This window comes from Heloderma suspectum, chromosome 2 (genome assembly GCF_057233095.1).
Source record: "Heloderma suspectum isolate Gila_16-S chromosome 2, 16-S_ref, whole genome shotgun sequence".
NCBI classification, from domain to species: Eukaryota; Metazoa; Chordata; class Lepidosauria; order Squamata; family Helodermatidae; genus Heloderma; species Heloderma suspectum.
Genome location: NC_139459.1, coordinates 102790452 through 102815307, shown reverse-complemented (window position 1 = coordinate 102815307; position 24856 = coordinate 102790452). Strand labels below are relative to the sequence as shown.

At 44.4% G+C, this 24856-nt stretch overlaps 1 protein-coding gene across 3 annotated transcripts in view; it reads right to left on the bottom strand.

Moving 5' to 3' along the window:
- The window catches only part of DOCK8 (dedicator of cytokinesis 8), a 115758-nt gene that overhangs the window by 13929 nt on the left and 76973 nt on the right, over positions 1-24856 (bottom strand). For all 3 annotated transcript variants that reach the window (XM_084834381.1, XM_084834382.1, XM_084834380.1), the window contains exons 28-40: positions 21701-21840; positions 19539-19708; positions 18240-18388; positions 17350-17532; positions 16877-17012; positions 14675-14762; positions 10638-10734; positions 9024-9158; positions 7330-7482; positions 6336-6494; positions 5049-5149; positions 2430-2622; positions 261-404 (exon numbers count right to left, since the gene is read on the bottom strand). In XM_084834381.1, the coding sequence (XP_084690507.1) occupies positions 261-404; positions 2430-2622; positions 5049-5149; positions 6336-6494; positions 7330-7482; positions 9024-9158; positions 10638-10734; positions 14675-14762; positions 16877-17012; positions 17350-17532; positions 18240-18388; positions 19539-19708; positions 21701-21840 (1848 nt within the window). The remainder of the gene's footprint in view (positions 1-260; positions 405-2429; positions 2623-5048; positions 5150-6335; positions 6495-7329; positions 7483-9023; positions 9159-10637; positions 10735-14674; positions 14763-16876; positions 17013-17349; positions 17533-18239; positions 18389-19538; positions 19709-21700; positions 21841-24856) is intronic.

The window sequence follows — 24856 nt, the reverse complement described above, 5'->3', positions numbered from 1 at the left end:
CTTTATCTTCATACTGGACTTGGACCGGACAGCACTTTAAATAGAAGATGCCTTGAAACAGAGGGCTGTCCTCTGTTAAGTAGGATACACGGTCACTCTAGTCCTAAGTTGCCACAACCCCACCCACCCACTTATGATCCTAAAAGCTACCTCAAACAGTATAGCTGGGTAAGTAGGATAAAAATGTTCTACATAAATAAATACAGTTACTCTACAACTCTGACACAGGCATGAATTTGGAGTATATTACAACTACTCACTGTGCTAAAAAGCTCTGCAGCTTGTTCCAGCAGTCCGACCAACCCATTCTCTGAGAAGTATCTTCCTGAGCACACTCCATCTTCATCTGGAGACAGAACATCATCTGAAACAGCAGACTCTTCTAGCACATTGGGGGAAATATTCTGAAAAAGAGAACAACAGCGTGGTTCAGACAACCTCTAGATACATCCTTCCAAATTTTGCTCTTTTGGAAAGATCCTTTGGCACCATTTCTCCATCATTATATTAAGTTCTGTTATTAGAACTGAATTTTATATGTAGTGATTTATTCTTTTTCCAATGTGTACTGATTAACATAACAGTGATAATGAGGTTGATGACAGAAATAATTAAATCACCATCATCCATTCTGATTCTTCTATTGTCTCATCCTTTCAAAACCAAATTTTCCATCAGCAGTCACAGAGATTATGGAGTTTAGTGAACTTCATAGAACTGTTGATTGAGGAACAGCAAGGACATCTTAAATATATGGGGTTCAACTTCAGGTATGGGCTACAAACTATCTTAAAATGGAAGGAGGGAACCTTTGCTTTAAGGTGAGTATGGTTTTAGCCAAGTGTACAGGGCTGTACTATCCTCCCACACCTTATTTCCCAAATAAAAGTCTTCAGACCAGATTTTCCTGTAGTTGTTTTTAAAAATATTCAGGAAAAAAACTAGGCAACTGAATATCCTGTCCTACAAGAACAGCAAAACTATAGATTTCTGATACACAGCAGTAACCTTCGGGGGAATATTTGTAAATAATGGTGATGTCCTCAGATGAATTGCTTTGCAAAAGGGGAACCATTATCATAATTATTCCTGAACAAACCTGAGGGCTCAATTCTGCTTAAAATAAATAGTTTAATAAGTGATGCTGATTTTTTTTTTTAAGAGCAGAGACGTGAAGATGTGTCTGTTACTCATCTGCTATAAAGCCTGTTATTGCTTCAGAGTCTGGTTTGAAAACATGTACAGGCAACACTGTTTTTACAAGACAAGCTTCTGCAAATGCCAAAATATTCAAGAACAGCTTGTTTTCTACATATTTCATATGAAACTCAGCAATCTTCTCATAGCTTGAAGGAAGACTGCACATGAAAACACGATGGGAAGCAACCAATACGGAGCAAAGCTGGATTAGCAATGGGAGGGCCTAGGGATGTGTGTGAGCCTGGGAGGTCTGCATTCAAACCCCACAGGTGTAAGGAAGTGGCTCTTTCTCAGTCCCAAATCTCCATCTGGAAAATGGAAATAACAACGAATGACAGAGTTATTGTGCAGATAAACAAGATGAAATCCACTCTAGAACAGCTATGTGGTTCCATTGTGTCCATTGCCTCTTGGTAATTTATACAGCTTGTGTTTTTTTCCCTTTCACTCTGTCTTGTTTGGACTTATTCAGAGCCAGAGGCGCGTGCCACCATGAATAGCAGCGGTGCAGAGGCTCAGCCCTGGGGGCCAAATCTGGCCTTCTGGGGTCCTAATCCAGTCCTTCAGGATTCCCCAGAAGGCCATGCCCCCTTTCTCCCAACCACTGAACGTTTGGTGTTTTGGGGGGTGGGGGTTGTGCAGTTTTTCCCCACATTCTAAAAGGCTGAAATGCTTCTTCTAAGGCTTAGTTACCAGCAGTAAGAACGTCAAGCTAAAATAAATTGGTATTTTCTGGGACCCCACCATTTTTGCCCCTGGCCCTGCCCACCAGGGAAATGCAGCCCCCGAGAGCTTCTTCTTAATGGAATTTGATCCTCAGACTGAAAGAGGTTCAACACTCCTGATGTATAGTCTTAGTGGGGGTGTGGCTTTGGGGGCATCATGACGAGCTCCTGCATTTCGAAACTGACTACCACACCGTTGTTCCTGATGTCTGCTTTTCAGTGTGTAGCGATTGTCGTGTATGTGGAGGAACATTCAGAAATATGAGTTGTTACCTGTGGCCTGAGATGAATCCCTTTAGTGAGAGTTAACCTGTGTGTGGTCCTGCACTGTCCCTGCAGCCTGCTTCCCAGCTGCCAGCTCCTTGCTCCTCCCATCAGCCCAGCCGAGCCAAGCGGCAGTGAGCACGCTCAGACAGAACACACAGGGCCCATCTAGCTTAAGGAAGACATTTCTCCACAATGACTGGCGAAGGACCTACATTAAGTATTGTACACTGCTCTTACCTGAAAGCTGACACTGCCAACTGGCAGGTAACTGTGATCCTCTAGCATGCTCAGGTATTCTGCAACTAGAGCAGCAGCATGAACTAGACACATGGCAGCCTCTGTGTAGCATTTTTTCTTGGCATGCTTTTCTGCCATATTCTGGAGCCAGGTAAGCCTCAAGTCCGGGGAGGTCTGATATCCTTTGGCAATTCTAATAACAGAACGTGACAAAGTGTATTTAATTTGCTTTACGGTTAAATAAAAAGCTCTTCCTTCTCTTCTGTAGAGAATGCCATATCACTCTGCGAAGGTTGAATTCTTACAGAATTGTGTATTTGAAGGTGGCAGAAGTCTAACAAAACAAATATATCCTATAGCACCTTTCTCCAATCTGGTGCCCTCCAGATGTGTTGGATTGCAACTCCCAGCACTACAGCATGGCTGGGGATGATGGGACATGCAGTCCAACACATATGGAGGGTGCCAGGTTGGGGACGGCTGCTCTATAGCATTTTTCACAGTTCCACCAATCCCTGGCTGTCCTTTTATCTACAAATATTACCATCATACCAGAAGACTCTTTTCCAGACCACTCCTCTCTAACACTTTTCATAAGAACCCATCTTTGCTACCATTATAAAGGGTAAAACAGAAGTCTAAAACCCTTTTCAGAGAAGTTAAAAATCCTGGTCTATTTTGTATGTGTTATAAATCCTAGGGATAATTTACCTGAGGGGTGACAGTGCTGCTAGAGAAGCTACAGAAACCGTTTAGAGACAATAATTAATTCAAATCAACAGATGCTGATAACTGTTATACTTTGCTATTCTACTAAATATATTGTCACATTCAACGAGTATCACCACTAACCAACCATTCACATGTGAGAATGACTGTCTGGTAACTAAGGGCCTACTCAGACTTTAATTGGCCAGTGAGACAATCAGCATATTAGCTGAGGGGGCGAATCTCAGGTCGGCCGGCATTCACCTCCCATGTCCCTTTACAGTGGATACAGCATGATGCTAGATCTAGGCTGTGCTGAGTCTTCTGTTCACAGGATTTTTTTAACCCTATGATCCCATATTCAGATTGAGGCAGGAGGCAAATCACCATCAAAGGGGTCCCACGTACAAACACATGTGGTACGTCCAGCAGGGCCGCCTTCACCTGAAGGACAAGGTGGCATCCCGCAGTTCACACTCCACTTGCAGAATTTAATGGGATTTGTGGCTGAGTCTTACTTTAATACTTGGCAGGAGGAGAGCATCCTCCACCACACCTGAGGGCAGCAGGTTACCTTGGGGCAGGGGTGGGGAACCTCAGGCTCTGGGTCCCAATCCAGCCCTCCTGCAGTCCCAATCCAGCCCTCTGGGGTTTCCCAGATGGCCACGACTTCTTCCCCTGGCCCAAACGCTTTCCCCTCAACCACCAATCGTTTAGTGGTTTCCCAGCGATTGTGCACCTTTTCCCCCATTTTAAAAATTGAAATGCCTCTCCTAAGGCTTAGTTACTGGCAGTAAGGGCTTTAAGCTAAAATGTGCAGGTTTATTTGGTGTTCTCCGGGCCTGCCCACCAGTGGAATGTGGTCCCTGAGAGCTTCTCTGAAACTGAATTTGGCCCTTGGGCTGAAAGAGGTTCCCATCCCAGCCTTGGGGCACTCAGGACAGGCTGGCTTAGAGGCTCAGGGGGAGCAGCGGGGCTACTGCCACCGCCCCTCTTCCCAGCATCTGCCGCTTGAGGCAGCCACCTCACTCTGCCAAATCAGGAGGGCCAGCCCTGGCAGAATCGAGTGGGATCTTGCTGCAAAGGAACTGCCCACAGAAAAGTGGCCCCACATAGCCAGAGTAACATTTAAAGGGACCCCAATACTACGTTGTATTCAAAGTAAAGGGGCAGGAGGGGGCACACACAAGACACACTCCCTCGTAAAATAATGTCTAAAAAGGTAAAAAGGTAAAGGTGTCCCCAGCCAGTCGTGTCTGACTCTAGGGGGTGGTGCTCGTCTCCATTTCTAAGCCGAAGAGCCAGCACTGTCCGAAGACGCTTCTGTGGTCATGTGGCCGGCATGACTGAACTCCGAGGTGCACGGAACGCTGTTACCTTTCCTGCTGAAGTGGTACCTATATATCTACTTGCAATTTCTTGCTTTCGAACTGCTAGGTTGGCAGAAGCTGGGGCTGAAGACGGGAGCTCACTCCGTCACGCAGCACTCGGGTCTCGAACTGCTGACCTGCCGACCTTCCGGTCTGCAGTTCAGCATCTTAACCAAGGTCAAAAAGTATAGCTATACCATAGACATAAACTAGTTTCAAGACATTAATTCCAGGATTCCTCCAGAGTTTTCCCCGTGGAATCCTCTAAGCCACAGATCTCTACATGGGACTGGAGATCTCTAGTCGAGAATTTTCAGCCCCTGTACATTTAAGCCCCACAGATTCTTTGTGGGAAGTTATGCTATAGTGTTGAATACTGGTACAGAGCAGATATAAATTTGTCCTGGATATATGCACTTAATGGGATGTTAATTACATGGTAAACAAATTGTTTACGACAAATTTAAACCTTAAAGGTTCATTCCTTCTAAATTGGTTCATTCATTTTAAATTGTCCAAGAGAAACACTGGAGATTTCAACCTGTACATAAGATCCATAAGCATTTCTGGGTCTTCCTGAAACTCTCGCATTTTCACCGTGTCTGACAATATGCTGTTCAGATTGTACAGTAGCTCTACCACCTAAACAAAAAGAAGAAGAAAATCCAACATTTGTTCTCCCACACGGGTGTTCTCCCACACATTTAAATGAATGGAGCACTGATGAGCAAAGGAAAACAAACACTATAAGGGGACATAATTACCACCTTCAAGGTTCTAGAGCTGGATTAGTCATTATGTCAAATATGCTATGGAGCAAATCTTCAGGAAAGCTGGGCTTTAGCACCATTATCTCCGAGAGCTTCATGCCAGCCACTCCACAACCATCCAGAGCATGGTCTGAAGGCACATGAGGCAGCCACCTTGCTGAAGCTAAGCAGGTCTGAGACTGGTCAGCGCTTGGAGGGGAGACCACCGGAGAACTACATGTAGCCACCTTGAGTTCCATGATGGAAGAAAGGTGGGATATAAATGTAATAAATATATAATCAACTAGACTTTGGTAAGGTGAACAATACAGCACACTTGTATTTAGTGCTGGTTCCAGGATTGGGGGGGGGGGGCTTGGGCAAGATGCTGTCAGTGCCCCCCCCTTCCATGAATGTATCTGCCTCCTTTTTCTCACCACCATTGCCACTGCCCATTCACCTGCTGCTCCCTCTGGGGCAATATACAGTAGGCAAGGCACACAGAAATTAGTGCTCCTCTTCACTCTTCTTCTCAATGCTTGCTTGCCTTGAGAGAGCAGGTGAACACTCAGTAATAGTAAGGAGCAGGGCCAGGAAACTCCAGGGATTGACAGTGGGCCCCTTCTGGTGGGTGGGGACCTTGTCAAGGGCTTGAGGATGCTGACCCCTGACCCCGGACCTACTTCTGCTTCTTCATTGGGCTGGGGGCAAGGGATAAAATGGTTTCACAGACTGTCCTGGTGGTTTGTTTGTTTATTTATTTATTTGATTTATACTTTGATTTGATTTGGCTTTCTACCCCAAAATGGCACTCAAGGCTGTGTGTGTGATCTGCTTCTGTCCAGGTTTCTTTTTATTGCACTGAAGAGGGGAAAGACTAATTCCTTGCAATAGTAGAGGGAGAGAATAGCCTTACTTTCTCACATGAATACCAACACATGCAGCTTGCATGGTATGACCTGTGGCAGCTGGGTTTTTTTTCATATGATCATAAAATACTTAGGTTTTGTACAATAAGCTACCTAAATATATAATGTGTGAATTAATCCTGAAGCATTAGGAGTAGAAAAATGCTTTACCTGTACTGGGAACAGAGTTGGCTGCATTTCTACATCTTCCTCTGCATATGCCAAAATGGTACGTAAAGACTTTCTGAGATATTCCTCATTAAAATCTGATGCTTTACCAACCAGAGAAGCCAGTGACATTGTCACTTGCATTTTCACTCGTGCAAAGTTCTTTTTATAAAACAGAAAAAGTGAGGATCAGATTATGCAAATCATGTACTAATCTTACACTAGCAGTGGGCTGTTGGTTTCTTTTTTCATGAGGCTTAAACCTCCCACATCTTTCCAACTGGCTTAGCTAGAATTTGTTATAATCACATTTGGAATTAACACGGTGCAGCTGCAATCCTGTGTACACCTACTTGGGAGTAAGTCCCATTCAGTGGGTCTTCCTTCCAAATAAGCACGGGTAAAATTGAGCTTTACGAAGTTACTCCTTGTTCATTTTGTGTAATAAAATGGCTCCTCCAGTTTGATGGGGACTGAGAGACGTTCAAGCTTATTCGGAGCTTCGTAAAGTAACGAAGATACATTAAGAGTAATAAAACTTTAAAATGAGGTTACACCATATACATGTAACATCTTCTCAAACCAAAGACTATGCTATTATTCTCCTCTCCCCACTTTATTCCAATTATAAATTTAAAATTAAATAACCCTAGGTGGCTTGCATACAAACTGTTTTAATTGTACCATACTGTTCTATATTCTGGGATTCAGATTTACAATTTCTATACATCCAAGGCAAAAATCATTGGCCAGTGAATCCTTATCAGATATGGAAAGCAAGCCCCAAACTCCATAAGACATTGCAAGAGAGTATGGGAAGACCATTCCCAGCTAGGAGGAAAGAATGTCTACAAATAGGGAGAAATTACATCAGGCATATAGAAGACGATGAAGTAGAATTTGATGTAACTACTCTGCAGGAAAACAAGGTCAGTGCAGACAGAGACTCCATGATTCAGGCGGTGAGTGGTACGAATGGTAATGTCTACTATCTTACGCTGCTGGAGCTGAAGCTGTATCTCATGAGGAGGTAAAGGGTGGCACAGGCTTGAATCCGGGTGTCATCCATGCTGCTACTGCAGTGCTGCAGGACTCTCTGGCAGAGGTCAGCACACTGCTCCACTTCCTCTTCAAACAGCAACTCCCCAAACTAGAGGAACAGAAGAAAAGACTGCAACATGGGATGCTTCCAGATGGAGGGCTTCCAGCACTAACAGTCAAAAGACACTGGGCATTTCTACATGAAGCTTTTATCCTGCACCTTTACCGAGGCTTCTGCTTCCTTTGTGGGATTCTTTGTGGGATTAAGATTGGATCCTTTACACGTGCTTGCGGGGGGGGGGGGTGTCTTTCTCTGTGTTTCTTTATACAACCACTAGATGGTGTTGTGGTATAGCAGAATTGCACAATTACCCGAGACTCTCATTCCACCATTTCTAAATAATACCAGACTTTCCTTGTTAGAACCCCCCCACCCCCACCCCCGCGATAATGGTTGCAAAGCACAGGAGAGGCCCTGGAGGAGGATGACACCATGTAAAGTACCCCTAAACTATAGTGAATGAGCAATCACAAGCACACAATAAAAGCCTCGTGTAGAAAGGCTCACTGTGCAGCTTTTCTGTCTTGCCCTCAACAAAATTTTATGTGGTAAGGAAAAAGAGGGAAAAAGCAGTGGGAAAACATAGGAAGACAAAGGACAACGATGTGTGGCTCCCCTGTTAAATTTTGTGAAGGAGGCAGGGCGATTGCACAATAAAAACCACATCTGGAAGCATCCCTTGTGTCAAACATAAGAACACCAGACTGTTTTGGTAAGACCAACAAAGGTGCTTCCAGCCTATTGAAAAACTCAGAAGGTGTCCTGTACCTATTCCATCTTTCTCTCCTTAACAGATTTTCTGAGGGAAGGAAAAGGATGGAGGAAGCAGTGGGGAAACACAGGGTGCTAATGAGTGGGAGACACCACTGTCTGGACACCCTGTAAAATTCTGTGAATGAGGCAGGGCAATAGCATGAGAAAAGCCTGATCTGGAAGCACCACTAGTGACATAAAAGTTATTAAAAGTTGCCTCTACCCCCAGCTTCCAAACCCTGAGGTATTCTCAGACTCAGGTACCAGAGCTTTCTGCTTGCCTTCTAAATGCTCCCTTTTTTAATTTCAACTCACTCTTCCTTCCAGATTCCACTCAGAATTAGAACTGCCCAAGAGTTGTTGATGTGTTTACACCAAGATTACAACCAGAATTCTGCACTAGAAAAAAGCAACATGGCAAAATAGCAGATCCCTCATCTTTTAAAACAACGATCTATTGGTGCAGAGTGTACTATGTGGCCTATCTACCCCACCCCAAATTCTTCAAATGTATTGTGTAAATAAATATATTTGCATAAATCTTCTTTTGCAGGACTTATTTCACTTGTAAGATCCAAAAAATGCAAATGTTTTTCATCGTCTAGGGCAAGAAAAGGGGAATGGAAGGATCTTCAGCAACATTTTCAAACTCTGGAATCGGGAGCCCCCATCAATTAGTTCTCACATACACATGAACCATTCTGTGAAAAAAGCTGTTTTGAGGGCTGTTGCACATGGGTGGCAGTGCAAAGTTATGGGAATGGGTTGGAGCTCCAATAATACATCTTCAGTATCCTAACAAGGAACTTAAGGACAAAAGTCAGGCAAATGCTTACCTTAACAATGAGTGCCCGGACAGTAGCAAAGCAATGAGTCAAGTAGGTTGTGCTCTGATCACAGGTCAGAGAATTTACTAGGATCTTCAACACACCTCCCAAAATGTTCTCTCTGCAGTCCACAGCTGAGGTTGCCTACATCAGAGAAGAGGAAGGCTCTTAGGACCTTTCAAGATGACTTTAAACAAGCAGAAACCAGTGCCAGCATTGACACAATATCACAACCCTACATATTACGATAGGGAAATCAATGCGATACTTATCATAGTAAGTGACAGGGTCAGCCCTACCATTAGGCATAGTGAGGCAGCTCCCAGTTACTGTATTTGTTGCTCTTGTGATGGATGGATGGAATGTAGCTGCAACCTTCATCGGTGATAACGTTATTGACCATGACAAAACTCCCCCCCGCCACCCCATGTTTACATCATGTGCAAATGTACACTTTGTTTATGGGTAAATGTCTGGGACAGTTTGTTTGTTTATAACATTTTATATTGCCATACATCATATCAGATTTCAGGATGGTATACTGCATAAAATAAATACAAAACCCACAAAAAGAGCAGATAAACTTTTAAAGCTGACTAAAACTTACTCAATTAACAGTGGAATCCTATGTATTGGGGGAACCCTGGCTTGTTGTTTATGAATAGCAGGTTCATAAATGCTGCCCGTTGCAACTGAGAGCAGCAAAACAAACTATGGCCCTTCAGTCCATGGTTTGTTTAGCTTATATGCAAACTGGGAACTCTTGCTTGTCTTTCCCCCAACAAGTCAGAGTTATAAGCCAACACCAAACCATAGCTTCTGACTCTGGCTTGTTTGTCAAACAAGAGGGAAGCCAGGGTTCCCATTTTGCAAGTAACACTAAACAACTTGCAGTGGGAGCCAGCAGGCACCGTGCACAAGTGTGCTGCTCATAAACAATAAGCTAGGGCCCCCCTGGAACCCTGGCTTATTGTTACATCTGAAAAAGGGCACTATCTTACTCTTGGAAATATTCTCATTCTTCTTTCCATTTGGTGCTACTATCACTAATGAGAGCAATATATGGACTTTCGTACACACTATAAACTATCACCATTTTTAAACAGGCCTGACCAATGTGGCTTACCACAAGTACCGGGAATTGCAATTTTGTGAGACTGGCAAGAATTCTATTATATATCCCTAGGCACTCCACAAAATGAGAACAAGAGCTCAGGAGCAAGCCATTTCAGCCAATTCATTTACAATGCAGTCATGCCTGTTCTCTTCCCACTTCACAGAGCCACACTGAAAACAACAACATCTTGTATAACAGGTGCCATCTGGATTTCAAAGATGAGAACCGATATTCAGGTGAACCAAATTAGACTTGTATTAATATAGTACTTTGGGATTCAGCAAAAGACATAAACTCATAATCTCTAAGCGACTAGGGCTGAACCGCAAGGAAACAATTTACCCTTCAACTTTTAACATTTGGAAAATAACTGAAGCTCGTTTCTAAAAATGTAACAATCTAAACATTGTGTAATGTAACAAAAACAGAGGAATAGACTAATCCAGTGTTTCCTCACCTTTCATGGGTGGAGGAACTGGCACATAACCAATTATGCAGTTTCTCACCTGGATGATGTTCTCTTGCATATCTAGAATGATCAGATTAGCTTCTGTAGCCAGATTCCCACTAATCAGAGCTTCTTGATCAATCTCAGCTTTTGTTCTGTGAGAGTAATAAATCATGAAGTAGTTAATAAAACTACTTCTTACATTAGAATAGTAGTCTTCAGAAATGGGACCTACCATTACTCCTAAAACTGCAACATGGGGCCTTCTTTCAGTTTATTATCATAAATAATCTTCTTTTTTCTTTGACTCAGTTCAGAAATCATACTGATCTGTAGTTAAGCGTGTTTAACTGTGATTTAGTGTGATGTTGGAACTGACAGGCCATGGTATACAAATCAGAAGCCATGGTTCAGAGTAAGTTTACAAGCTTTGGTATGTGCTAAGTATAGTTTGGCATGATATCTAACACTGGCAACCCATTTCCAGAGGTATTTTTTCCACAAAAATGGGAGTACTGAGCAAATTGTGGAGAAAGAAACAACATAATAAAGAAATAATAAAAATAAGGTTTGCTAACAGTGCAATCCTATATATGTTTGTTTGTTGAGAAGATGTATATCCCACCTTTTGGCTATAAGAATCCTCCAAGACAACTTATAATATAGATTAAAAGCATGTACCATAAAAAAATCTCAGTAACAATATGAAAATAAGATATAAAAGAACTGAAAGTTAACAGAGCAGCAATATATCAATCAGAGCAGCAAGATACAACATTAAGCCAATCCAAAAGCCTGATAAAATAGGAATGTCCTGATAGAGTATTCCCCCAGCCCTCAGAATATTCAGAGGTAAGTCAATGAATGTCTTGACCATTTGCATGTGAAGGCTAAAAGAGAGGAAGCCAACAGAGAAAGGGGATTCCACAGCTGAGTCCTTGTCACTTGTCCCAGTCACCCAGACCTCTGAATGCAAAGGGACATGGAACAAGGCCTCTGATGGCAATCCAAAAGGTGGGCAGATTCATGGGGGAGAAGACGGTGCTTCCAATAGTCTGGCCCCAAACCATGTAGGGCTTTATAGCTTATCAACAGCACTTTAAATTGTCCCTGGAAACAAATTATGGTCAATATTGATTTCAATGGAGATTATTCCTAGGTAAGTGTGTATATGATTGCAGCCTTAACCATTTGCAGATATATTTGGTTTGCAGATATATTTGGTCTGCACGAGGTCTGTATATGGCACATGACCATGGTTTGGGTTCTATACTGCAGTTGGCATAAATCATGGTTTGGCATCATATCTGAACACAGCCAGAGACTTATTCCTACTTTATCTTTCTCACTCCTTGCTCACTTCCCTTAACACGTTTTTAAATGAAATGAAAAGACATGCAGACAGACAGACAGAGAAAATGGCAGTGGCATGGCACAAGTTACATTGGGGCATGAGCTAATTTTGGTCATGAGCTACTGACTGAAGAACGATGCATTAGAGAAACATCAGAGTGACGGGATGCACTAACGGTTTCACTGAAACCGTTTCTATGGGCAACTGTATTGAGTCCTTGCATTAATTCACAGACATTGTCTTGCAACAGCTTCGTCCTCATCATGCTGGCAACAAACCTTGAAAGACTCCAAAAAGGCAGCACTAGCCATGTGAAGGGATCCACTCAGGTGATGGATCTCTTCTCATATCCAGTTCCAAATGCATCCCACCACTCAAAAATCACCATACAGAGCAGGAATTGACTTTGCCTTAGTGTTTCTCAATGAATACCTACATAAACACAAGCTGTATCCTGTCACTGAACATTTGCTCTAGTGGGCAAATGATCATGCCTCAGCTAGTAAATGTTCATTCACATACACAGATCCAAGTAATTCACCACTACCACTTGTTCTTTTGAGACTTGTTTACTAATTACTAGAATATTTTCATCTACACTAGCCATATGATTGAAGGAATCTTCTTACATTTTTCAAATAATTACAATCTAAACTTTGTGAGACAGGGTATGCAGAAGACTGGGAGCGTCTTGTTAAGTGCAAACGAGCTGGTTCTGCAAATGGCTTCCCAGCAAATGATGTGTACAGTAATTACAAAACCAGTGAGAAGCACACTCAGATTTCCATCAGGACTTATTACTTGCTAAAAAAGAAAATTTTGATATTGCCAATCCAATAGGCTCAAGGGTTAACACCTTTTCTAATATGTTGATCCACTTACCCAAATGCATTCTTCAAAACTGTCCCACTGTTTAGCATTGTGCAAGCAAGCAATAAAATTGTTGTGGTTAATTAAAACCTTTATTTTTGGCAGAAAGGCAGGATATTACATACATACATACATACAATTCACACTTGTGAATCCCGTAAAGTGTGATCTGAGACATGTTTGTGGACACAAACCTGTAGCAGACACACACTAAGGAGCTCATATATTAGTGCAGCTTTTGCTTCACTGCATACACTGAACATGTATGCCCACCTTACACTATGATGTTCGCTGCTGCAAATGCAGATATATGCCTGGCAGACACACTTGCTACGTAAATGTGAACTGATCTTAGAGTCGATAGTATCATGAAACCACGTCATGAGGAGGAAAACTCAGCCCAGATCAGCTCAACCCTGTTGCTGTGACCACAACAATCATGAACTGGATAGACGTTCCTCAGGGAGCTAGTACTGAACATGTGTGGAGTGGCCTAAGTTGCCTTATCTGCATGATGAGCCACTGAATTCAAGCAACTTGCCAGGGAGGACGATTCAAAGCCACCTCCACTTGGCAGTTGTAACGCACTAGTCTCATGCTTTCTTCTGGTGTCCTGCTCAAGTCATATGGCTGTTGGTTCTTTAACAATCTCATTCAGCAGGCTCTTGCTGCTAAAATGAAGGAAGTGGTGAGCAGTTTTCCAACATAAGGAGACATAAGTCACCAGCCTTGTGCTTCAGGGGTCTGTGGGACGAAACCCCCCTCCTTTTATTCAGTGGTCAACTAGGTCCTTTAAGAACCTGGACTTAATGTTCTTGTGGGGAGCGGGCTTTAGACAGCCTTGTGTATTAATTCAGTTGTGAAGCACACAACTAAGATTTCTCTTCTTTCCTCTGCCACCACCATTCCATGTTTTACAACTGCTTCTACATTCCTGATACGCTAGAGCCACAAACAAAAGAAGGGAATATGCTAGACATGTGCAGTTCCTCATATTAAACTCACTGAAATCGTAGTACCATCATTCCTACAGAAATAAAATGGAGTTTGCTTCTGCTGCCCTGATGCTAAAGAGATTTACTTGGAAAGAAGCACCATTTGTTGTAGGAAAGAAAAATATATACGTAAAGCAAAACAATAATAAAATGAGCATCTGTAACCATGTATATGCCTGTCCAGCTGACCCGGACTATAAAATGCTTTTCTTTTTAAAGAAGAAAGGATGCTAGAGTAACAAGAATCACCCCCATGGGATGGGCGCAGGGCTCTGGTACTAACGCTGGGCCTGTTTGCTGCTGTCCCCATCCTCTGTCGCTCTCTGGGTGGTCATCTTGGGGGCCCTGAGCTGCACGGCCTTGAACTTTGGCCCCAAGGGACAACCCTAGCTGCATCCTTGCCTTTATCCAGCAGCAAGAGGTTGGGAAAAGCGTGTTGTAGAGGGCAGTTCCCCCCTTATTCCAGCTCCAGCCCCAACCAAGCCAGTGCTGAAAATGTGGAGGGACCTCACCACATTGTTCCATTCCATTTTGTTCTTGGCTCTCACAGAACCCCAGGATAAGAAAACAAGAACAGAGATAATATTTTAGTAAAGAAAAAGAATGATTTATATTTTTATGCCATACTTCATTAAAAAAAGTTTGCATATATTTAAAGCTAACCTTCCCTAAGTAATGAGAACTCCAATGTGACGAGAACAATGAAGAAAGGGATTTCAGAACCACAGTATAGGGGTTTCTATAAAAGCGACGCATGTATCTGTCCAGGATGCTTTAAGGATAGAGTTTCATGCCTTGATACAGGGAGGGAAACTACAGGGCCCCTGAGAGAAGCAGTTCTGGGTAAAGGTGATAGAAATTCATTAAATTACTTACTTATCTAGCCTCTCGTTTGCTTGCCGCCAGTGTGTCTGCTCTTTCCTCCATCGTAGGTTCTCATTCAACCCTGGGAACCTATCATTCCCTACAAGGGCAATGTACAGAAGTCAGATTGAAACTTTAATATCAACATTTCTCAGGCGATATGCATTTCTGCAAGAGGCTACATCCACTGAGATGGCAGAGAGGAAAAGTGTACCTTCTTACGCACAGAGCAAAGCTACTCAGTTGATATGGAATCGCTGAAATACAACGGATGGGAACAATGTGTCCCCTAGAACAACAAGGCATGCATAGATGGGGCTAGAGCCAGGGAGTCAAGCCAACCTAGGAGCAAAAGACAGGCCAGATGCAGACAGAGCAATGAGGCTCAGAAGCCTAGACCTGGGTGAGGTATAGGATCTGTTCACACATGACCCTCTGAATAGAAAATGGGTAGAATCTATGCTAGCAAGTTGCCTTCTTTCAGCAAACAGAAAGAGGGCAGCCAACAATCCATCTCAGGACTCAGTTCACTCATTAGAGCAGGGGTGCAGAACCTCAGACCAAGGGTCCCAATTTGGCACTTCAAGGTTTCCCAGGTGGCCACACCTCCTTTCCCCTGATGACTGATTGTTTGCTGGTTTCTTGGCTTTTGTGCCGTTCCCCACGCCCCCGTTCTAAAAGGTTGAAATGCGTCTCCTGAGACTTAGAGCTTTTCTACACGAGGCATTTATTGTGAGTTTGTGATTCTTTATTCATGGTTGTTTACAGGTTCTTTAGACAACATCATGATCCTCTAGTTTTCTTTCTGCTTTTTCAGAGCACTTTCCCAATTTTTTTTTAGAATGGCAAAAATGGGGTATTATTTCTGAGAGCACTGTTTGTACTTGTGTATTTGCACTGTTCTGCTATAGCTCCACCTAGAGGTTATGTAGTGGAAAAGCAGGAAAGGAAAAGCCCTATGGGTAGAGCTCAGATCTCAATTCTGTGATAAAACCGAAAGTAGATACAGTGATTAACAGCCTCGTGTAGAAAAGCTCTTAGATACTGGCAGTAAGAGCTTTAAGCTAAACTATGTTTTGCGGGGGCTGTATTTTGGCCCCATCTCTTTTGCCTTTGGCCCCGCCCACCACTAGATTGTGGCTCCTGACAACTTCTCCAAAATGGAATTTGGCCCTTAGGCTGAAAGAGGTTCAACATCCCTGCTTTAGAGGGAGGGGTTGTGGTTCTGAGCATTGTTGCTGCCTGTCCTGGCTACCAGAAGGAATAGTCCCAACTGCCAAAAGAAGGCTACAGACAAGCATAAGCAACAGCAGCTGATTGGCTCCATGAACTTTCTCACTAAGCGGGTACCATGAATTGGCCCACATCAAAGATCAAATTGCGGAACTGAGAGTCATGAACAAGCACAGACAGTGATCAAGCCTTCTAGAAAGTTTCTGGGAACTTTCTAGAAGGAAACAAGAGGCTGTTATACTTAAAGAAGGGGGTGAGCAAAACCAACAAATAAGGAGCGAGGGCAGGGCAGGCCCAAAACATTTTGCCACCTGAGGCAAAGGACAAGATGGTGCCTCCCTGTCCCATTTTACAGAAGCCAAGTGGAATGATGGGACAGCATCCTCCACCTCATCTGAGGGCAGCCGGCTAGCTTAGGGGGTGCATGGTATACACAGCACTGTCCACCAGCAGAGAGAAGATCAGGGAGCTGCCACTGCTGCCCCCTCCACACCACCCAGCCTCGGCTGCCTGAGCAAACCACCTCACGCTACCTAATGGGCCAGCCCTGAGCAAGGGACATGATCTAGATCATAGCTAGTATAGCCTTCTGCCTAAAGCAGCAATTCCTGGTCTTGAAAAAACATCTGTGCAACATCTGCTAACACTCTCTCCCTGTGTACTTTCAAGTACACACATGCAGTTTATTCTATCTAGTTGTAGGAAGCCAAACTCAATGGGAAGAACTCTTGCCTCTCCTCACAAAGATGCATCAGGCAGCTGGGCCTTTACTGCTCTGTAAGAGGAGGCCACAGGCTTTTTGATTCACCCAGAGAAAGTCGAACTCAACTGCTGCCTTCCAGAGTTTGTCTCCTCAGCAGCAGCAAGAGGGGTCACACCACTTGGAGATCAGGGCTTTCTCTATTCTGTTGTTCTATGTCTACCGTTTCTTTGTGGCTTTACGGACCAAAAGAAATGAGACAAAGAGGAAAAAGAACATACCCGTAGGCATCCTGCAACGCCTCATCATTTCACCCCTGGCCCCCTCTCCCCTTAGTAAAGCCTCTTCTAGCCGGGCTTTTACATCTCTGGATTTCTGCAGTGCTTGAGTGCTGACTTTGTCTGAGCTTTGTTTGCCCTGGAATTACACAAGGAATTAAAGTAAGTAGCCCAAATCCACCAGGACTGCAATCTATGCATCTTCATTAACCCATTTAGCGCCTAATAAAAACAGAATCTAAAAACCAGCTATTTTCAATCCCGTGAAAAGTTCTCCAATAATTTTGTACAAAGATACAGGTGAAGAACTCTGAGAAATGCATTTCTGGGCAAGAAATTCAATATGCCGTCACAGGGCCGGGCTGGCTGGGAATGATGGGCGGTGCAGTTCAACACATGTGGAGGTTGGGGATGACTACTGAAATGCAATAAAAACAAGGAGCAACTGGCCTGGATTGGATGGCATTGTATTTTACCTTGTACTCAAAGCCTGAGACACAGATGAAAAGAAGATCTAAAATCCTGTTCAGCTGCATAGATGGCAGATCTGCAATCCATTTCCGAATAAGATTCTGATCAGCATTTTTCATGACCCACAGGAAACAGATCAAAAGGTGACGGGTAGTCTCAGGGCTTAAAATGTTGTATTGCTTGTAGGTCTAGGAACAGATAAAATAAGAAATTCACAAGGAAGAAAAACATAATGGAAAGTGTATTTAATAACCCCAGTAAATATGACTGATGTCACTGAACATCATGGGAGCATTGCGTCTGCTGGCTGGGAGGGTGCCTACCTGGAACATGCTTTCCGTCGGACAAATCTGCTGCAGCCATTTAGATTTTTGAGCTAGAAGTATCTCCACCAAGTGGTGGGCTAGAGCCTTCCTGGCCAGTGGAAAAACATGGCGCTTGCTCAGGAATACATATGCTAGCAGAGAGGGCACCAGCTCCCTGCTTACGTAGGAACATAGGAAGCTGCCGTATTCACACAAAGAGCCCACCATGGCCTATTGAAATCATGGGGTGGCCATTTGGACTATTCAAGCTGCAACTGCGAGTTGTCATGTCATCTGAACCCAGCAGGGGTGGGTTGTGCGAAGATCAAACAACTCTCTCAGAACCCATGGGCTGTTTTAGGGTTATGCCAGGGTTGTTTAACCCATGCACAACCTACCCTCAACAGATTTGGACAACACAAGCCGCAGTTGAGACTTGGTTTTAGGATGGTGCCCGCAGGCACAGCAGCTCATCATGGCTTAAATCAGCCATGATGAGCTGCAGTGATCATACGAACCCGGTCACTGAGCAAGACGGAGCAACATAACAAAGAGAAATATGTACAAATACATACTGTAAGTAAACCTACCACTGTGGACAAAGATGAGGCAGAGGATCGTAAGAGATTAAACTGATTCCCAGCGATGGCTAGAGCAATATTCTGGTTAATTTGGCTTCCAGCCTCTTGGTCTTCATCTGGAGATCCAGCACGGCCTTTCCCATTGCGGCCATCAGAAACTGCATTGGAAAGAACAGGTTGCTTATCTATAACTCAGGGGTGGGGAAACTCTTTCACCCGGAGGGCCAAATTCAATTTTGGAGACACTCTTAGGGGGCACATTCCAATGGTGGGCGGGGCCAAAGGCAAAAGGGGTGGGTCCAGAAATACCAGGATATTTTACCTTAAAGCTCTTACTGCTAGCAACTAAGTTTGGGGAGTGAGGTTTCAACTGTTTAGAATGGGAAATAACGACAAAAGCTGGGAAACCACCAAACCAGCAGTTGGGGAAAGGGGGTGGGACCAGGGAACCATGGAGGGCTGGACTGGCACCCCAAGAGGGCTGGATTTGGCCTGTGGGCCTGAGGTTCTCCACCCTGCTATAACTGAAGGTCTTTGGGTGGCTATCTGTGCCGCCACACCTATGGGAATACCTGCACCTGTGCAGTGCATCTTCAGAACATTCTAGAGCTGGAGCACAGAGGTCTGTGGTGGCAGGGTCCATGCCTTCAGATCTAGTGCAAATGCCCAAAGGGGTGGACCCTAAAATTTCTCACTCAGTTCAAAGACTGCCATAGCAACATACAATACTACAGTGGGGATATGGGAGAATTGTGTCACTAGACAAATTACCACTTGAAGAACATCAGTTACAGTTAAGCAGCCAATCTCTCATGGCCTCTGTGCAGTCACACATATGGGAGATCAGCAAGAGGTTGAGGAGAGCTGGTCTAGAGTCACCAGAGAGAGGCCTCCTTGAGGGGAGGATGAACATGGTAGATGGAGCTCTTTGCTCTGGCTGCTGCAGCCCCTGCAGTTGGGCTGGTAACTAGATTACTGGTGGAAAAAATGAAGACCTGCTTCTATTGTCACTGCTGCCACAGTAAGCCCCCTACTTCCCCCAAACTGGCATGAAACAGTTCAGGGGCCAACCCTCTGCTGAAAGTGCACCCCCCTTTCCTGGGAGGGGGCAGCAAAATAACCCCTCCCCTTGAGTTTGGCCAAAACCAGTATTCCAGCTGAGTTCAATACAGCCCATGTCTTTTAGATTTTAAGCCTGTGAGCAAGGACTCTCTTGTTTTTTTTAATCTTTGTTCACTGCCTCAAAGACTTTAGGCACTTTAATATTACTACAACAACAACCACCACCACCACCACCACAACTCTTGCCTGTAAAATCATGTAATTGTGGAAATGCCTCCAAAATGATTCCAACAAGAGGCAGGTAAAGGGCAGCAACCTTCACTTTCACTTCTGGTTTCAAGCAGGATTTGTCCAGGTCATGTGAACTCAACAGGCTGTGGATAGCACTGACCGCTTTCCTCTGCACTTTGCTTATTCTATCAGCACAAACAAAGGAATGTGTATGACAAAGTCAGGTGTTGACAGAAATGGATCAAATGAGCTTCAAGGGGAAATCGAGGATAACAATTAATGTGGGGACATTCCTTGAGAGGCACAAAGGATAAACAGCAATAGCACCGAGAGAATATTTTTTAGTGAACCAGCTTCTGTCAGGAAATGAGTTCAAACCACAGCCCACATATGATCTTACTTTAGTAAGAAGGACTACTCTTGAAATAACATCTGTGAATTAAAATAAAATGAAAACTATACTGCCAGCCATATTGTGCACAGGGGAACTTCACGGCCCAGTAAAATCTGGCATAAGCTCCTTTTTGCCAAGAGTGGCATGACTGGAACTCAGAACCATGCCTTCGAAGACCTAGCACTTCTTCAGCACCGTTTTGGGAGTGTTGGTCATTGCCCAGTATGTGAATAAACTGGGGCTGTGTATTGGGGATTTTAGGACTTAAACCAGGAGTTTCAGGTTATAAGCTTAGAATCTACTCTTGCAAGTTTGTATGGATTCTGAATGCTCAGGCCTAAGGTGCAGAAAGGGACATATAGTACAACACAGCTTCAGGGAAGGGACTGTAACTCAGTGCCAGGGAGTAGGGACCGTGCTTTGCATGCAGAAGGTCCCAGGTTTGATCCCCCGGCAACTCCAGGTCGGGTTGAAAAAATTCCTGCCTCAAACCCTGGAGAGCTGCTGCCAGTCACTGTCAACAGTACATGGGCCAATGGTCTGACTCAGTATAAGGCAGCTTCCTATATTCCTAACCTCAGTCGCTGTGACTGGCAAGCAGCAAGAAGCCTCTGGATTAGCTAGGCTGAAGGAAATGCTAGGACACTGGATTTCTGCCTTGCCCTAGTCATTAGCTTCTGGCTTAGGCTGCTAGGGGTCCCTGTGCTTGTGTGAGCCCTCTAAGTCTGGATTGTCACGGGTGCCTCTGAGTGGCAGAGTAGCTCAGATTCCGAAGAGGAACTGCAAAATGTGGGGGAGAAACTTTCCCAGACTCTTCCAGACAGGGAGAGACAGACTCCTCAGGCTTTAAAGGCCCAGCTGGACAGTGAGGGCCTCTCTTCACACACCCCTGTGAGAGATAGCGAACAGGGAGAGGTGGGGCTTGGAGAGCCTGAATTCTTAGACGCCAGGCGCAGAGGCAGAGCCAAGAGAGAGATAGCAGGGGCGGAACTTAGGCGATCTGCCCGACTGGCCTGGCGGGAACAGCAATGTGTAGAGACCTCAAGAGATAGAGGGAGATCTCCCCCTTAAATTAGATCAGCGTGCCCGCCTTCTCTCAAACAGTGGGCAACTTTCAACCTTCATAACTTCCCCTTGAACTCCCTGAAGACTTTTCCTTTGTAGATTGTGAATTACTGACAATTTCCATCTGTATGACCCATTGAAGTAAAGGATTAAAGAGCTGTGGATAAAAGCCTCTTGTCTGTGTTTTGATTTGGCTTTTGAAGTTCAGCAGGGGAAGAGGGAATCCTGACATGGATTCAGTTGTGATGGACAATGGTTTTGATCCGGACACTGCAAGGAGGAAGAATTGAGTGCAGGGAATATGTCAAGGTGCTTGACTGAAAACCCAATATGAGGGTGGCCAGGTGTCCTACTTTACAGAGGACACTCTTCTATCTGAAGGGCAGTCCAGTTTAAAGATAAAGAACCATAAGACAGCAGAGCATCCAGGAGCTCGGAAGGTGCCCATCAACACAGCCCCTGGAGAGCAGACTGAGCAGGCACACAGGTCACCTAGTCACTGTCTTCCCCACTATGGGAAGATGTATGGAATTTCTGTTTAAATGTTAATAACTGTTTCTAAATTTGCATTTTTACATATAAATTAGCAGCTGCAAATCTGCATCCTCTTTCATCGCTGATGCATTAGGGGCCGCTGTACCCAACACCATCAGCTCCCACAATCCAACAGTATTGCTGGCACAGCCAGGTCTCTGAGAAAGACAAAACAGAAACCTACCCTTCTGCCTCTGTGTCCAGGGCAGCTGCCAATTCAGTGAAGAGGAGCCCCGTTAGGAAGTGCTGCTGCCGATAATCTGCTGTAAGGTCAAACATGCTGGCAAGTTTTTGATCCTGGAAACTTGAGCAGGAGCTCGAATTCTGCAGAAAACGTATTAACAAGGACAGGAGGGAAACAGTGTTAACATTCCAACCAAATGCATAGCTTTAGAAACATTATGAGGCATTATGATTGCCGAAAATATTGCTCTTCATAACATCCTCAAATCTTTTCCAAAAACAATATCAACATACAATTGCCTTTATATTGTAAATAGCTCTATGAAGGCCCTTTAGGCAATGTCAGCATCATTACGCCTGGTCTTCATTTTGTTTTATCTTGATATGGTACTCGTTATCTCTCAGGTCAGTCTCCACCCCATGTTCTTTGCACGTTTGCAGCCTAAGTGTCAACAGGAGTCCAGGAACACAAGGGGACACGTGACACTACGAAGGCTCTGCAGCAGGCGATGGTCCCTCCCCACAAGCAGATTCTTTCAGGCGTAGGTGCTCCCCTCTGGGCCATCTCCTTGTTGACTAGATCTGCTTCTCAGGAGACCCCAGCCTAGTGCTTGGCACCATCTGTCTATACTGGGGATGTTGAATCTTAGGCCTGGGGGCCAAATCTGGCCCTCTGGTGTTCCCCGGAAGGCCATGCCCCCTTTCCCATATCACTAGGCAGTTTCCACTCTCCCACCCGCCTGATCACTTAGTAGTTTCCCAGCATTTGTATGCATCCCCCGCCCCCATATTCTGAAAGGCTGAAGTGCCTCTCCTAAGGCATAGTTACTGACAATATGAGTGCTAAGCTAAAATATGCAGGCATTTTTGGTATTTTGGCCCTGTCCCCTTTTGCCTTTGGCCCGACCACCACTGGACTGTGGCCCCTGAGAGCTTCTGAAACTGAATTTGGCCCTTGGACTAAAAGAAGTTTGGCACTCCTGCTCTACACCAATACAAATCATTTCAAGAAATTCTACAGATTATCTCTGAAGTGACATATGATTGGCATTTTGTGTTTTCCGCAGGTAAATCTGATAAACTGAATCTGAAAAGTAACCATCATTTGGACCCCACATGGTCTGGCAATGATCAAACCCTCTTAGGCTGAAGCCAAGGCAAGTGTTGTTGTGTTGGCATGGCAAACTAAAGAAAGGACAAAATAATTTGGAATAAAGCGGAATTCCTATAGGGGGAAAGCAAACCATAGTTTTGTATATGCGCAACTGCAACTGTACCAGTGAGTAGCAAAATTCAAAAGAAAGAAAGAAAGCAGTGCTGGGGCCTACACCGATACCTGATGGCTGTGGCAGCTGTGGTTACTCAGCAATAAAGAAAAGCACTTGGCATATGTTCAGAGGTACTCTTCTCGTTAGATAGTTTCACATTCCCTGCCATTCAAACTATATGAGCTGAGCCTAGGGATGTACGGACTGTGTTTCGCAGATTGTCAAGCGCCTTTTGTTCTGTCGTCTGTTCACAGACGGATGTGAATATATTTTTTCGCCATGTGGAAAAATACGCAAATAAATACGTAAGAGGTTTTGTAAGAATTTACATAATTTATCTTAGTACGTAAGATTTAGCGTATTATCCCCCATTCCATTCAACTTTTCCTCAGCAGAAACTTGCATATTTTCCTATGAATAAATATGCATAAATTTCAGGAAAGTTTTTTTTTTAAAATCCGAAAATCCACAGCCTCTGCACAGCCTGAGGGGGTCGCTCTGGAGCAGATTCTGCAGGTCGGATTCTTAGAAATCCAAGCTCATTTAAGTTCATCTCGAATCTCTCCAGCATCCCTAGCTGAGCCCCAGTGAGATTCAAATAAAGTGCTGTACAAATCAAGTGCTGTACAAATCAATGGATCATCCATTGATTTGTGCCCCATGATATCCTGATGAGCAAACTTGCTCGAAGTGGGCTAGATGAAACAACGATCATGTGGATCCACAGTTGGCTACAGAATCGGACTCAAAGAGTGCTTATCAATGGGACCTTCTCAAGCTGGGGAGAGGTAACGAGCGGGGTACCGCAGGGCTCAGTCCTGGGCCCAGTGCTCTTCAACATTTTTATTAATGACTTGGAGGAGGAGGTGCAGGGAATGCTGATCAAATTTGCAGATGACACAAAATTGGGAGGGATAGCTAATACTTTGGAAGACAGAAACAAAATTCAAAGTGATCTGGATAGACTGGAGTGCTGGGCAGAAAACAACAGAATGGCATTTAATAGGGACAAATGCCAAGTTCTGCACCTAGGAAAAAGAAACCAAATGCACAGTTACAAGATGGGGGATACGTGGCTCAACCACACTACGAGCGAGAAGGATCTTGGAATTGTCGTCGATCACAAGCTGAATATGAGCCAACAATGTGATGTGGCTGCAAAAAAGGCAAATGCTATTTTGGGCTGCATTAATAGAAGCATCGCTTCCAAATCCCGGGAAGTACTAGTTCCCCTCTACTCAGCACTGGTTAGGCCTCATCTGGAGTACTGTGTCCAGTTCTGGGCACCACACTTTAAGAAGGATGCAGACAAGCTGGAGAGGGTTCAAAGGAGGGCAACAAAGATGATCAGGGGACTGGAAACAAAGCCCTATGAAGAGAGACTGAAAGAACTGGGCATGTTTAGCCTTGAGAAGAGAAGACTGAGGGGAGATATGATAGCACTCTTCAAGTACTTGAAAGGTTGTCACAGAGAAGAAGGCCAGGATCTCTTCTTGATCATCCCAGAGTGCAGGACACGGAATAATGGGCTCAAGTTACAGGAAGCCAGATTCCGGCTGAACATCAGGAAAAACTTCCTGAGTGTCAGAGCAATACGGCAATGGAACCAATTACCTGGGGAGGTGGTGGGCTCTCCCACACTGGAGGCCTTTAAGACGAGGCTGGACAGCCATTTGTCAGGGATGCTCTGACTTGGATTCCTGCATTGAGCAGGGGGTTGGACTCGATGGCCTTGTAGGCCCCTTCCAACCCTACTATTCTATGATTCTATGATTCTATGATCCCACAGCAATCCACAATAGCCAACACTGCACAAAGCAGGAACTTCTTTTAGCTGCAGTGCAGATATGGTCCAAGTTGGCAGAAGGGCTGCAAGGAGAACAGAATTG